Source organism: Phyllostomus discolor, chromosome 10, assembly GCF_004126475.2.
Source record: "Phyllostomus discolor isolate MPI-MPIP mPhyDis1 chromosome 10, mPhyDis1.pri.v3, whole genome shotgun sequence".
Lineage (NCBI taxonomy): Eukaryota > Metazoa > Chordata > Mammalia > Chiroptera > Phyllostomidae > Phyllostomus > Phyllostomus discolor.
The window spans coordinates 21,078,015-21,091,992 of record NC_040912.2 but is presented as its reverse complement, the minus strand read 5'-3'; the positions used below and the strand labels follow the sequence as shown (position 1 = coordinate 21,091,992).

The 13,978-nt window shown below is 35.5% G+C and overlaps 1 protein-coding gene across 2 annotated transcripts in view; it reads right to left on the bottom strand.

The window, feature by feature from the left end:
- Positions 1-13,978, bottom strand: part of DGKB (diacylglycerol kinase beta) — a 601,974-nt gene that overhangs the window by 407,837 nt on the left and 180,159 nt on the right. For both annotated transcript variants that reach the window (XM_028525894.2, XM_036010554.1), the window contains one exon: positions 7,639-7,737. In XM_028525894.2, the coding sequence (XP_028381695.1) occupies positions 7,639-7,737 (99 nt within the window). The remainder of the gene's footprint in view (positions 1-7,638; positions 7,738-13,978) is intronic.

Sequence of the window (13,978 nt, the reverse complement as noted above, 5' to 3'; positions counted from 1 at the left end):
AAACTAACTTATTCTCAAATCAAACTTTCATATTTCCTTTTCTGCTACAATCTTCTCTCCTGGTTCCCTCAATTTCTCACTCTGTTAATGGCTTTTAACTATTCACATCACAATCCTATAATCACACTCTCATATATCCTCTGTTCCCTACTTTAAATTTATTTTAAATCACATAGCTAGCGGAATCATCTTTCTAAAACACAAACCTAATTATGTACTCTCCTATTCATATTGGATAAGCCCAATTCCTTAACAAGACAGGCCAGATTTTTCACAATCTCAGACCTTGTCTTGTTTATCTCTCTAAACCTCACCTCTGCTGGTAACTCTTAATAAACATTTTGCGGTTTCAAGCTCCCAACCTACTCTTTCGATACTGAGACTATTTAGACAGAGCTCCCTTTGCATTTAACAGCTAAATGCATTTCCAAGACTTAGCTCAGAAATCATTTCTTCAATAAAGTTTTCATTTACTCTTTGAATCACCTGCAGGATGAATTAAGGTGGTTTCTCCTGTAGAGTCCCTATATGTGAATATTTAGTACAACAATAGATTCTAATTTATAAAAAATAAAGAACTGTTCTATTTCAATTTTTAGTCCCATTGGCTTTGATTTAATTTTTTTATCCTTACCCCAGAACATTTTTTCATTGCTTTCAGAGAGAGAAAGAGAAGAAGAGACAGAGACAGAGACACAGAGAGACAGAGAAATATTCATTGATGTGAGAGAGAAACATTGTTTGGTTGCCTTGTTCTGTGTACCCCAGCTGGGGATCAAACCCGCAACTTAGGTATATGCCCTGACCAGGAACTGAACCCACAAACTTTTGGTCTACTGGAGGACAAACACTCCAACCAACTGAGCCACACCAGCAAGGGTAGTTCCGTTGACTTTAATAAAAGACAATGAAAAAGATAAAAGAAGGAGAGAAGAGAAGAGAAAAGTAGGAAGAATCTAAACCAGAGATATTATATATAAAATAATATATATGAACATCAATGATTCTAAAAATACTTTCAAATAGAATAACAGTATATAAAGAGTGGATACTTTTCTATAATAAAAACTAAAGCATTAGGGAATCAAACAGTCTTATATTTTAATTTATGAGCTTTAATTAGACATACTGATATCAAAAAGGACCAAGTAATTAACCTATTAAAGTACAGCATAGGGTGTATAGTCAATAATATTATTATAACTTTTTATGGCCAGGTAGATACTAGATAGATACTAGATTTTTAGATGATCATTACATAATGTATATGTGTGTGTGTGTGTGTATATATGTATGTATATGTGTGTATATGTGTGTGCATATATATGTGTGTATATATAAGACCACTATGCTGTATACATTAATCCAATACAATATTCTATGTCAGCTGTAATTGAAGAAAATAAAAAATTTAAAATAAATAATCAACCCTTTGCTTAGAGAACAAGAACCTAGCTTTTAAATATAATGTATAGAAACCCTTTTATGTATAGAGAAAACTAACAAGGGGCTAAATATAATAATATGATTTTCATGATAATCTGTTTCATATTACTGTTCAAACATAAATTTAAATGCCACTCTTCATGAGCTGTTTCAAGTCTTCTTTTGTTGGTAGTGGCAGAAGAAAATGAATAAAAGTCCCTTTCAAACTGAAGAATCATTATAAAAGCATTTACTCCTAGAGACCCAGTTTGCCTGATCATAAAAAAGTATATATATATAAAACTTGGCAAGAATATAAGACTATATCATCATTCTATAGAAGTTGATCACATTTAAAGCTTTCTCCATGAAATTACTCTAAGAATCAATGGGACTTTAACTAGTCAATTCCACTGATTTCTGTGACCTAACAAATTTATATGCCATCAAAAATAATTTTAAAGTACTAACTGAGACCATTATAGTGAAGGAAAATTTATGAATCAGATAGTAATAAAGTTATAGATTAGTACATAGAAGTAAATAACATTTATACCAACATTATAGTCTAGTCTGGGTATAAATTTAACTATATGCTTTCTATGGACAGAAGATAAAACATGACAGCAATAAGACTTGTAGGTCCAAAAGACAATTAACCATGATAAACAGCCGGAAGGGATCCCTTAGCTAATGAAGGCATCTCCAACGGCATTTCTTCTTACAATAGGGTGTTTCATGTGATTTTTTAAAAATAGCATTCCATGCAGGTTAATGACATAATGCTAAGTACAAATTTAACAAAAGCAAATCTGCATGGGACTAAAACAACTTGCAACAAGTCTGCCTTGTGTTAGGGGTAAAATTTAGATCATGAAGCGTGACTGGATTGCGTGCCAGTCAGGCCATGCTCCATATGTATTGTCACATTGATTAGCACGGGACAGGTTTCCGAATGTGATCTATAACTAGAATAAAAAATGCCTTCTTAAATGAAGTCCATTAAAGAGGGGACATCTGTCTTGATAATCAATTGGTAAGGGTTAGTGGCCTTTTATAGAATTAAGTTGCTTATGAAGAGTTGAACTGACTACACTGGATTCACTTTATAGTTGTTTGGAGGTGGGATGAGGGAAGACCAAGAAATTTACATTTGTAAACAGTTCTGAAGTCACTTTCATCATGGCAGTCATTGGGCTGTGCTTGTCAAAATTTTTGCTAGAAAATTTTCCAAAGAAAGCATTATAAGTACCTGCACACATTAAAAAAGTCATAAAAGATCTTGGTAAAATCCTTTACACTACATAACTTCTAAGCAAAGTATTTTTATGATAGTATGCTTAAAATATGCTAGATACCAATTGCAATCCAAGAAAACAGTGATTATATCTGATGTATGGAATCATTGATGATTACATATTGATTTTAATTTCAGAGTAGCTGGTTTTAGTCCATTTCTATGGCAACAGGCACTATTAAGAGCCACTGTCTGTGGAAGCCATTTGTAGTGCATGCTTATAAAAGCACATCATCAGTGCAGAAAGGATGCTTACTTTAATAATCTCCTTATCGGTTGAGCACATAACTATTGAATTATTCACTTAGAGTTAATAAGAAGTGTTAGGGAGAGATTGAAAGGCTAAGATAGGTGTTACAGAAATGTTGAAAATATATATAACACCTGAAAGATATTCTCAAATGCCAGAAGACAGCTTGGCCCTGTAGTATACATATCAGTAAGATGCTTCAGCTAGGATATATACTGAGCTTATATCACTCATTCAGTAAGCAATACTGGCCACAGAATCAAAGCAAAGGAAAGGAAAAATCTCAATAAAACTAGATATCCTAAGTCTATATTTTATATTTTAATGTAACAGATATGACATTTATTGCCATCTTGCAACAACTGAGTCTCAACCTGACCTGCTTTACTTTCAGAAAATGGAATTATAATATTTAAGGAAGAAAATTGTTATTAAAGAATAAAAAATAAAACAAGCTATATTATTTGTGTACTAACAATTTCTTTAAACAAAAGATGAAAAATAACAGCAGAGATGAGGTATGAATCATTCCTGGAATGTTATTGAGAGTTTACAAATTGAAAAGTCTCAGAGGCCATAGAGCAAATTAAGCAATTTTCTGGACAGAAAAACTTTATTAATTTGTTTAAAATATTAGTATTTAAACAGACAATGGGTTCGACATTCAATGCATTTATTTCATGATAAGAAAGTAACCTTTTATTTCTACTTATCCAGGCAGAACAATTTTTAAAGCAAAGTGTAGGCTCATTTACTAACATATACAAAATCTCAAAGGCTTTACAGAGCAGCTGTACTTAGAGAATTACAAGAAGTTCAAATTATTCTTGATATCTAGTATGTAAGACGATATGTGAAGATTGAGTAGGTTGATCTAGTCAAAGCCTTGTTTAACATGCTAGAGAGTTTGGAATTCAGATAAGAAATCACTGAAAACATTATAAATATATTCATGTATTTAAGTGGAAAAATATTTTGCTGTCTTTTTAAAACCAGAATGGGTGGTCCATGGAAAGGAGGCAATTTAGTAAGCCTGATTTGACGACAATCCTGGGGAACAATTTCCGAGGGTAGCCTATGAGGCTGTTGCATTTGGGCTGAAGGAAAACAATTAAAATTAAAGCGGGCTGCCTAATGATTAATTTTATCTTGAAGATGAAGCAGGTGATGATGAGTCAAGTTTCTGGTGGAAAGTTGAGATATTAAGGTTCTATTAAGGGTGAGCCTGGTGAGCTCGGTGCCCAGGTTCTGGAGTGATGCTCTGTGGGCTCCGATCCTGAGTAGCTACTTCATAGCCATTTGACACAGAAAGTGTATATAACCTCTGTGTGTCTGTTTCCTCATATGTAAAATGAGAATAGTTACCATATTAATCTCATGATGTCACTGTGAGGATTAAATAAACTCATATATATATCATTAACAATAACTGCAAACCCTTCATCAATTGCTATCTCACTCTCATAATCTGACCCCAATAACCTTGATTCCAACAATCTTGGATTCAACTGTAATTTACAATGTATTATTCCTCATATCCTTTACTGTGTCTCACTCTTCTGTCCTAATTCCCTCATGTCACAGCTTAAATTCCATGGTCAGTTCTTACAATCACTCTCATGCACACACTCTCCTTTTATCATATTTGATGAAACACAGCCTTTTAAGGCTGTGCTATGCTTATTCTGCTCCTGGAGGTGGAATGTAATTGGAGAAATATAACTGAATATGATTAGAAATATGCTCATCTAAGCGTACTGGTCTTGTTCTAAATTTATAATTATTAATAACAAATGCCTTCTCATTACTCCCCACTAATCAATGATATTTCCTTGATCCATTATGCTCTCATTTTCCTAGCTGAATGTTGTGTACCTTCTTCCCAGTTCCCAGCTTTCCTGTCTTATACCATCCTTGCTCTCAGCAATTCACCCAGTTTCCCTCTCTGAGAAAAGTGAAATCTCATATTTTTCCCACTGTTGCTCCCTCAACACAGAGGTAGATTATTTATTTTCAATGTAAGTTAAAATCTTCTAATGGCTTCCACCTTCATTCTGAGTAAATGCTAATAACTTTACTATGGCCTAAATTTCTCTACAGAATATGAGAATCTTATGATATCTTTGATCTTCTCCTCCATTGTTCCTTCCTCTGCCCACTTAGGCCCTAATTGCCTTGATGCCCTTCAGATATGTCAGGTTTTCTTTACCTCTGTGTCCTTCCCAGTCTTTCCTTGGAGGATTTGTGGTCTGTGAAATTCTCTCCCCAGATTTCCATGAGTGACTCCCTCACATTCCTCAACTCTCCACCCAACTATCTCCTCGACGGACTCTCTGTTGACCACATCTTCTGTCACAGCTCCTAACATTGCTTCTCTTCTTCTCTTGCTTTTTTTTTCTTTATGTTTAAAATGGAACCAGTGTTTTAATGTAATTAGGTACTAAATAATTACTTATTGCATTGTTTATTTTCTATTTCACCTTACTGGGATGAAAACTCTATCATAACAAAGATATTATTCACATTTTACTATTTCCCCTATTTATAATATTATCTATAATTCTCAATAAATACTCATCAGATGAATGAATGTGAGTGAATATTTAGCATGGTAGCAGATATAGTATCTATACTCAGAAAATAAGTTATCCTGATTATATTACGTAATTCTAATATATTGGCCAAGTAAAACAACATGGGTTGCAACTTTATAGGTTTGAGATTCAGAAGAGAAGGATGAACTAAATATAAATATAAATAAATATAAATATAAATTGACAGGATAAGGAATCAACTAAATAACAGGATCCCACTGGGAAGAGGTAAAGGCGGGAAGAAGTTAAGCATGGAAAGCTGTGGCGTGTGAGGGCAGAGCACAGGGACGTGTCAGCATAGGGCAGGCTGAAGCCGTGAAAGCCAGAGAAGATACTGAAAGGAAGAGATCGGAGAGGCAGAAGAAGGACCAGGAGAGCATGGCACCACGGGAGCCAGTGAAAGGCAGAAGGTTTAGAATGAGATGGTCAGTAGTGCCTAATACTTCAGAGTAGGTAGTACCAAGAAAATTTTAAAAAGAGCAAACAATGATATATATATATATATATATATATATATATATATATATCTCATAATTAAAATGGCTTAGTGATTGAAAACAAATCTCTAGAATCAAAAGTGCCTAAAAAAGCAATAAAAGAGTTGGCAAGACTGACAGAAGAAAATTCATATGACAGGCATTCTTTGCCTTTGATTCTCTCAAAGAAAGAAAGAATAGAACAGCAGAATATAGAACAAAATGAATCCATCTCATGATTGACTTTATGTGACCTGAAGGCGGGCCAAAGAAGTAGTCCTCTGTCTCACCCCTGCCTCACAGAACTGAGTAGAACTGACATGGGAAATGCGATGACAGGTTGCCACAACAGATTAGCTCTCAGAGTTAAAATCTGAGCTTGAGAATGTATCTGAATTAGTAAAATTACTTCAAATTTTTTTAAAATTAAAATATGTAAAATTTCTGCAAGTCCTTTCTCTTTAAGAAGATAATGTAGCATAAAGATGACACCAAAATTCATCTAAAATAAAAATGTTTTTACATGGCTCTCATTAATTTTAATTAATCTTATTTACTACAGGATGTCTAATAAATTTTAGATGAAGAAAGTTAGAATTCGTTATTGCTAGCCTCAGCAATGTGGAGGTATTTTCCTTTGCGCTATATTTGTAGTTTGAGAAAATGAAGTTTTTAGTAACTTTTAAATAAAGACATTTAAAATGCAACCAGTATTTTATAGATAATTAAAAAATGAACCATAAGTGGGTGCAAATTGAGTAATTTGACTAATTTCTCAGTTGACCTTTAGAAAAGTATTTGTCTAACATTTCTTAGCTGTATTTTTATTATATCCAACTGAAGTTCCAGCTACCTAATTTTCATATTGTTTTTAAAATTGAAAACTGCATTATGGATATAAAATAGTTTGTTTTGTAAAATAACTGTTTCATCTTAGAAACAATTTGGACATTGAAATGTATTACGAATACTGTCTTTGAATATCTGCTTCTCTTTCTACCAAGGTTTATTCTTTTCAGTGTTACCTTATCTTCCTTACATGCTTTTCACCTGTGTGAAAAACACCTGCGTGTTGAATGAATTAAGTAATTACTTTTCTGATAGTTTGATTTATTGTTCACTGATAAAAAATAAAATACTCCTAATGGCAATGTATAGCTTTCTTCAAGGTGTCCTCAATCTGGGGAGCCTCTGACCTAGATAAGAAACCTCACCATTGCAGATATATAATGTGCATCCCCAGCAAAACTGCCCATAAGAATAAATTCATTATTCTGGGAAGCTAGATCTATAAAACATGTACAACGTAGAGGAGTTCTGCCTATACAATTTCTGGTAAGTCCAGCATGACTAAGTGATAAAACCTGAGTCAGCTTCAGTTAGAGCATACCTTACTGAATGTTTATTGTACCATGAAGGAAAAAGGAAATACAGTGGGCAAAGGTGTCTCCTCCGAAGTAATGAGGTATTTTATATCTATGCAGCTGTGCCTTGATCAATGGACAATTAGCTCTGGAAGCGTTTAGTGGTGTAGCCTACCAGTCAGTCATAGAAACCCCAAGTTTTATAGCAGCAGGATGAGAAGGGAGAACTCACCAGTACCACTGGACAGATTGTTGTGGGTGGCAAAATGTGGTCCTTCAAGGGCCCGCAGTCACATTCGGGTTTTAGATGAGAAGCACATTTATTATGCAGCTAGGAAAGGAGAAAGAGGACACTATCAAACGTTGCATGACAGGAGCAAACACAGGACAGACTATATTTCAACTCAGAGATAGCAAACACCTTAAAGGTACATAAAAATAATTAGAAGAATGAACAAAGAGGATCATAAAGCAATTCATATTATATTTGCCTTTATATATCTACCTTAAATTAACCATTTAGCAACTTCTGTGACCCAACCTATATATTTTCTAATTCTCAGAAATATTTATACTAAAAATGTACTTTAGGTTTTACAGCAAAAAAAAAGTCTGCTTTCTTTGACAAATACACATTATGGTTTATTACAGTCCTTCCTTAGCAAAATCTTGAAACCACTGTGCACTGTGGATGCTTTTTTTTTTTTCTTTTTGACCCTCCTGTTTTCTCAAAGTCATTCCAAAGTGCACAGCTCAGTATGGGGCATAATTGATCCCATCATTAGTTTTAACTTTGTAATTCAATATGTAAATGTAACCAGAGATTCATCTCAGTAGGAGCAGGATATAAATATAAGATGATTATCATTATAAAAATGTATCTTTATATTGTATTTATCAGCTCTACATTGCTTTAGTGCATAACCATACAATGTGTTATTTAATTTTCAACACATATGAACCTAAACCAATATTTTTATCAACGTTGGACACAAGTTGAAATTGCGGTGTTATAACATAGTATGTTAAATGGTGATTTTTTTAATCAAGGTGTCAGTTTTTATTGGAATCATACAGATATGCTAAAGTCACAGTTGTTTAAATGCGTCTAGGGATTTCTCCTGATCCCTCATCGTATCAATTCAATATGACATATCAGGCTTTAGAAAAATTATACTTATTAATAAAATAGCTTCTTGTTCAAAACAAAAAAAAAGGAACTACATCATTTTTTAGTTTTGAACCAAAAGCCACCCCACATGTAAGTCACGGCTACATTAAACTTCACAACAAACTTATCTATGTAATGGTTAATTAGCAACCAAGGATAGGAGCCCAGTGAGCGCAGATTTATTGTCAGAGACAGAGCTCTACCGCAGGGGTATTTCTGTTGTCCTTCTGTCTAAAACACCTGCCATGCTACCTCCCTGCCTTGGAGTGAAGGCTACTTGTACTGTAACTATACACTTTAGAGTACAACATATGAAATAAAAGTAGTTTTACACGTTCATTCATAATTAGCAGCTCTGCTTGTCACAGGCGTGTAAGCTCCTTATAAAAAGAGTGGTTTAATCTAATAAGGGACTACTGATCTTTATCAAAAGGTGTTAAAGATAAAGAAGTTGTTGAAGCCACATGAAAAACAAAACTAATTACATGAACACTTGGATTTGGCAAAAGCAACTGCATATTTTCTCCAAAATAAAAGTAGTGACTGGTTTCAATATATTATTAACTCACTGAACTTAATCATTTTTCTTAGACTCAGTCATGGCCCTGGACTTTCGATTCAGAGATAATGGATCACCAAATGCTGTGGGCTGAACTGGGTCCCTCCAAAGACACGTTGAAAACCTCACCCCTGGGACCCATAAATGTTAGCTAATTTGTAAATATATTCAAGTTCAGGTGAAGTTACACGGAATTCATTTGTGCCCAGACCCAGTGACTGGTACCTTACAGAGAGAAATCTGGACACAGAGAGACAGACATGGAGACAGGTTTCAAGCCACAGCATGGATGGGTCCTGCCTCTTCTGTAAAATTGCCAGTAGAGCCCCAAAGCAAAGTGTAATCTCTTATAAAATGTTGTACAGTTGTTCAGTTATCTTTGCATTTTCTCAGAGTAAGACATAGAAATCCTCAGGTCATTATTTTATGCACAACAATTCCCATTTATGTTAAGGGAATCAATCAGTCCCATATCCAGGAAATACATCAAATATATACCAGCTTTTCCTGGAAGTGAAATAAACACTTGGAAATAATCTCAGAGTTTATGGCAATTTTTTAAAATTTTATTTTAATCATTGTTCAAGTACAGTTTTCTCCCTTTTACTCCCATTTCAGCCCACCCACCCTTCCCTCCCCACTTCCCTCCCATTACCACCCGGCAATTTCTAATACCACCTAATTTAGAGCCAGGTCTATGTTTATTGCAGAAAGCTGTTTCAAGGAAAGAAAAAGTGTGTGTGTGTGTGTGTGTGTGTGTGTGTTTGCTGAATGGGTGTGAGAAAAAAGCTGGGGGTATTGTACTGAGAGGGAAGCAGTAGAATCTAAGAATGAAAGAGGGAAAACATAGATAACAATTTTTTCTAAGAATTTTGAAGGGAAAATAAAGAGAAATAAGTCAATGTTCTGGGGAAAAGGAAAAAAAAAACTAAATAACCTAAGTTAAAGAAACATTTGTTAGATATACATTCTTAGGTTTCTAACATTTTGAAATCTCAGGGTACTGGATTATTTCCAGAATTTGCTAGAGCATAAACCTTCCTATTGGAAACACAATGAAAACCTTTCAACAGTATTGCTTCCAGCTTAATATTTTCACAAAAGTAGTAGCCCCACACGATACCAAAGTAAATAAGTCAAAGCCATAATACAGGCTTATGCTGTTAAACTGAAGTAAAATGTCTCCCCCTCCTGCTCTGGTGAGGCCTGCCTGAGGAATGACATTTTACTACAACCAGGGGCAAATCACAACATGTTTTAAATGGAAAGTCAAGGAAACGCCCTCGGAGAAGAAATGAACAGGTATAAACAGTGGGATCTGAAGGATTCAGAGATGTGAGCAGGACAAGGAATAGAGAACCAACAAGGACAATGAGCCCAGCTGATTGAATTATAAAGCACAGGAAAAACGGTTGCCTCAAGGTTAGAAGATCGTTTACATTGTTATAACTTATGATGTTTCTATTTTTATGTTCTTAACTGGTTAGATTTGCTAAAAAAGAAAACTGCAGTTCTAAGAGCCCATCTTTATAACTACAAGATGGCAAAATATTATAATATGAAGAAATCACAGGTCCTGACTAAAAAAAAGGGTGCTAAAGTAGGTTTATGTCTTTAAGAATTTGTCTGAACTCACCTAGTATATCTGATGCAGATTTTATATTATAGGATTATAAGAGTTTTTAAAAAGCTGAATTTAAGTCACACATGTTAAATATACATTAACAGTAAGAAGGACAGTGCACCAGACATTAAATTGAACTTACTGAGGACCTCCTACAAACTCAGTACTTCATCCAGAACTTGGGGTGATTAGAAATAATATGTGTATTGGACCAAAGCTGGCTTGGACTCTAGACTAGCAGGGCAGTTGATGTTATAATATGCAGACATACAGCCTCTGGAGAGCATCTCAGCCTTCTCTTCTGGTGTGGATTAAAAATATAGAAGGGCCCTGACAAAGTGAAAGGTCACCAGTTTGATTCCCAGTTAGGGTGCATGCCTGGGTCGTGGGTTCAGTTCCCTGTTGGGGCTCACACAAGAGGCAACAGATCAGATCAATGTTTCTCTCTCACACCAGTGTTTCTCTCCCTCTCTTTCTCCCTCCCTCCCTTCAAGAAAGAAAGAAAGAAAGAAAGAGAAAGAGAAGAAAAGAAAGGGAGAAAAGAAAAGGGAGAGAAAGGAGAAAAGAAAAGAAAGAAAGAAAGGAAGGAAGGAAGGAAGGAAGGAAGGAAGGAAGGAAGGAAGGAAGAAGGAAGGAAGGAAGGAAGGAAGGAAGAAAGGAAAGGAAAGAAGAAGAAAGAAAGAAAGAAGAAAATTATTATTATTTTTTAAAAGATTTCTTTATTTTTAGAGAGAGGGGAAGGGAGGCGAGAAAGAGAGAGAGAAACATCAATGTGTGGTTGCCTCTCACACTGCCCCTACTCTGTGGATCTAGCAAGGCAACCTAGGGCATGTGCCATGACTGGGAATCTAACTGGTGATCTTTGCCCTTCACAGCCCGTGCTCAGTCCACTGAGCTACACCAGCCAGCGGCAGCAAAAATTATTTTTTAAAAATATGCTAAGTTATTCATAAAAATACCAGTGCCAAGGAAAATTTCAAGGAGATAGGGACTTTATTTGGTTCTTGAGGTTTAGTAAAAATTAAAGTGGGTGCACTGAAGGGAATGCAGTAAGCAAACTAGCCAGTGGGGGGAGGGAGAGCATGGCCTCCCCAAGAGAATGTCAACAAACACGCACAGCTGCACAGGCGGCTGTGTGTAGAAGGGACGTTACATAAGCCCTGTGCCTTCCAGTCTGATATTTGAGGAACTGAAAACCAGGTCGGGGTAGGAGGAGGTGAGGGCTGCATTTATTATCACAGAACTATTATGGGTTGCTGAAGGTGGCATATGATAACAAACTAGTATTTTCAGAAGATGGTTCTGGAGGTGGATGGCAGCCTGCATTATAGGAAAAGTACCTTCTGTTAGGGAGATAAGCCAAGAGATTCTTGTCTAATCTAGTTAAGAGGTGCTAAGAGCTTGCACTTGGGCTGGGGAGGATGGAGACGAAAACTCAAATCTGAGAAATCTATTTTAAGGAGAAAATTTAAAGTCTCAGTGATAGGTTGACTATAAGAGAGAAAGGTGAAAGACAAGAATAAAATAAGTTGATTTCTATCTCTATTTTCAGTGGCTACAAGTGTGATGTTACATGTCTGATGGAAAGAGAGTTGGAATAGTTGCTATTTGTGAATTATAAAAAACTCAGCTTAGTCTGGGATTTAGTGAGATTCAGGACCACATGGTTCTGGATGTTTTCAGAACATGTAAGTGCTGTTCTGCCTTCCACTGGGAAATCGCAGATCCCTCCGGAGGTGAAGAGAAAAGCCATGAGTAATATTCACGGAGTGCCCTCTGAGAGCCCGGAATAGGGTTTCGTGATCCCCTGTAATGTTTTGCCCAGGTTTCACTCTAATGAGAATAGTCAATTACTGAGCACTTACTATGTATGAGGTTCTGCCCTAGACACATCTACTCATTTAACTATTATTAGCAATCCTACAATATGGGTATCATTAACTCTATTTCACAAATTAGAAAACTGCCCCAAACCTTTCCATACCTGGCCCAAGGCTACACAACTACTATCTTGGTTATTGGAAATAGACCATCTTAAGAATCTGCTCAGCCTGACTTCTGAGACTCATGCCATTCCAAACGTAATATGTAAAAGGAAGTAATATCATTTGAAAGCCATGCAATGAAGTCCACTTCCATCCTCTGTGTTCCTCTCTGCAATCTATTCCTCCTGGTCCTCACGTAGCTAGGCCTCCTCCCGGACGTCAGTGTAAAGCTTTACATCAATGGTGCCATATTCCATCAATTTCACTTCTGTTAGCCCTTTGCTACAAGAATAGCACTTTTTGGAAAGTAGAAGAACATAAGAAAGTAGATACAGTTTGCTTAAAGGCAATTGGTAGTAACAGGTGAGCATCAGCCAAGAGCAAGTGAACTTTAGACTAAAATTTTCATACAGTGATTAAAGAAGAAACTACAAATTATACTAAATACATAAATGGTCTAAGGTAAATTATTCTGTTCAACTTAGGCACAAAATCAATATATTAATGAGTCCTTATAATTGCTTAAAATTTTCAAAAAATGCGCAGAAGCTAAAGTTACTTTTGATAAGGCTATACATTTTTTTTTTTTTAATATATGAACCAAATACTGATGGGACTCCCAGACATCAAGGTTTACAGCAAATAAGCTTGAGGTAGGGTGGGAGCCTCAGACTTTGGGGCAGCTTAGAAGAGGACAGCCATTTATTTTCTGACTTTGTCTTACACTACAGGGTCCATGGCGGGCTTGTTTCCCAAGTAGAACTCTGGGGCATAAGGACATTTGCCATTTACACTGTGTTCTTCCGAAATGAACAATAGAATTACCTTCCTGTACACAGGGATCTTTAGTTAAGAAAAAGATATAAACCCCTGTTGTCTGAGCTGATTTAAACATTAAAAAAAACATAGATTTTTTTAAAAGTATAGTTTATTCTGATGTAGATCTCTCTTTTCTTTTAAAAAGAATTGCCTACTTTCCTGTAAAATTAGGGCCAGGATCAAGACCAAGTATAAATGTATACTTGTGAATAAAGAAATTGAGAAAAAACAAAGCAGAATATTAAACAAAAATAAGTTCAGAATACTGTAACAGCAAGAGACCACTAGTGATGGTAACTTTGAGGAGAGTGATTTCCATAAAATAGAGAGAGTGGAGCATGTGCAATACTTCATAAAGATTAAATGGGGAAAGTGGGAGAGCAATCAAATAGAAAAAAGTTCTAAAAGCTTTTA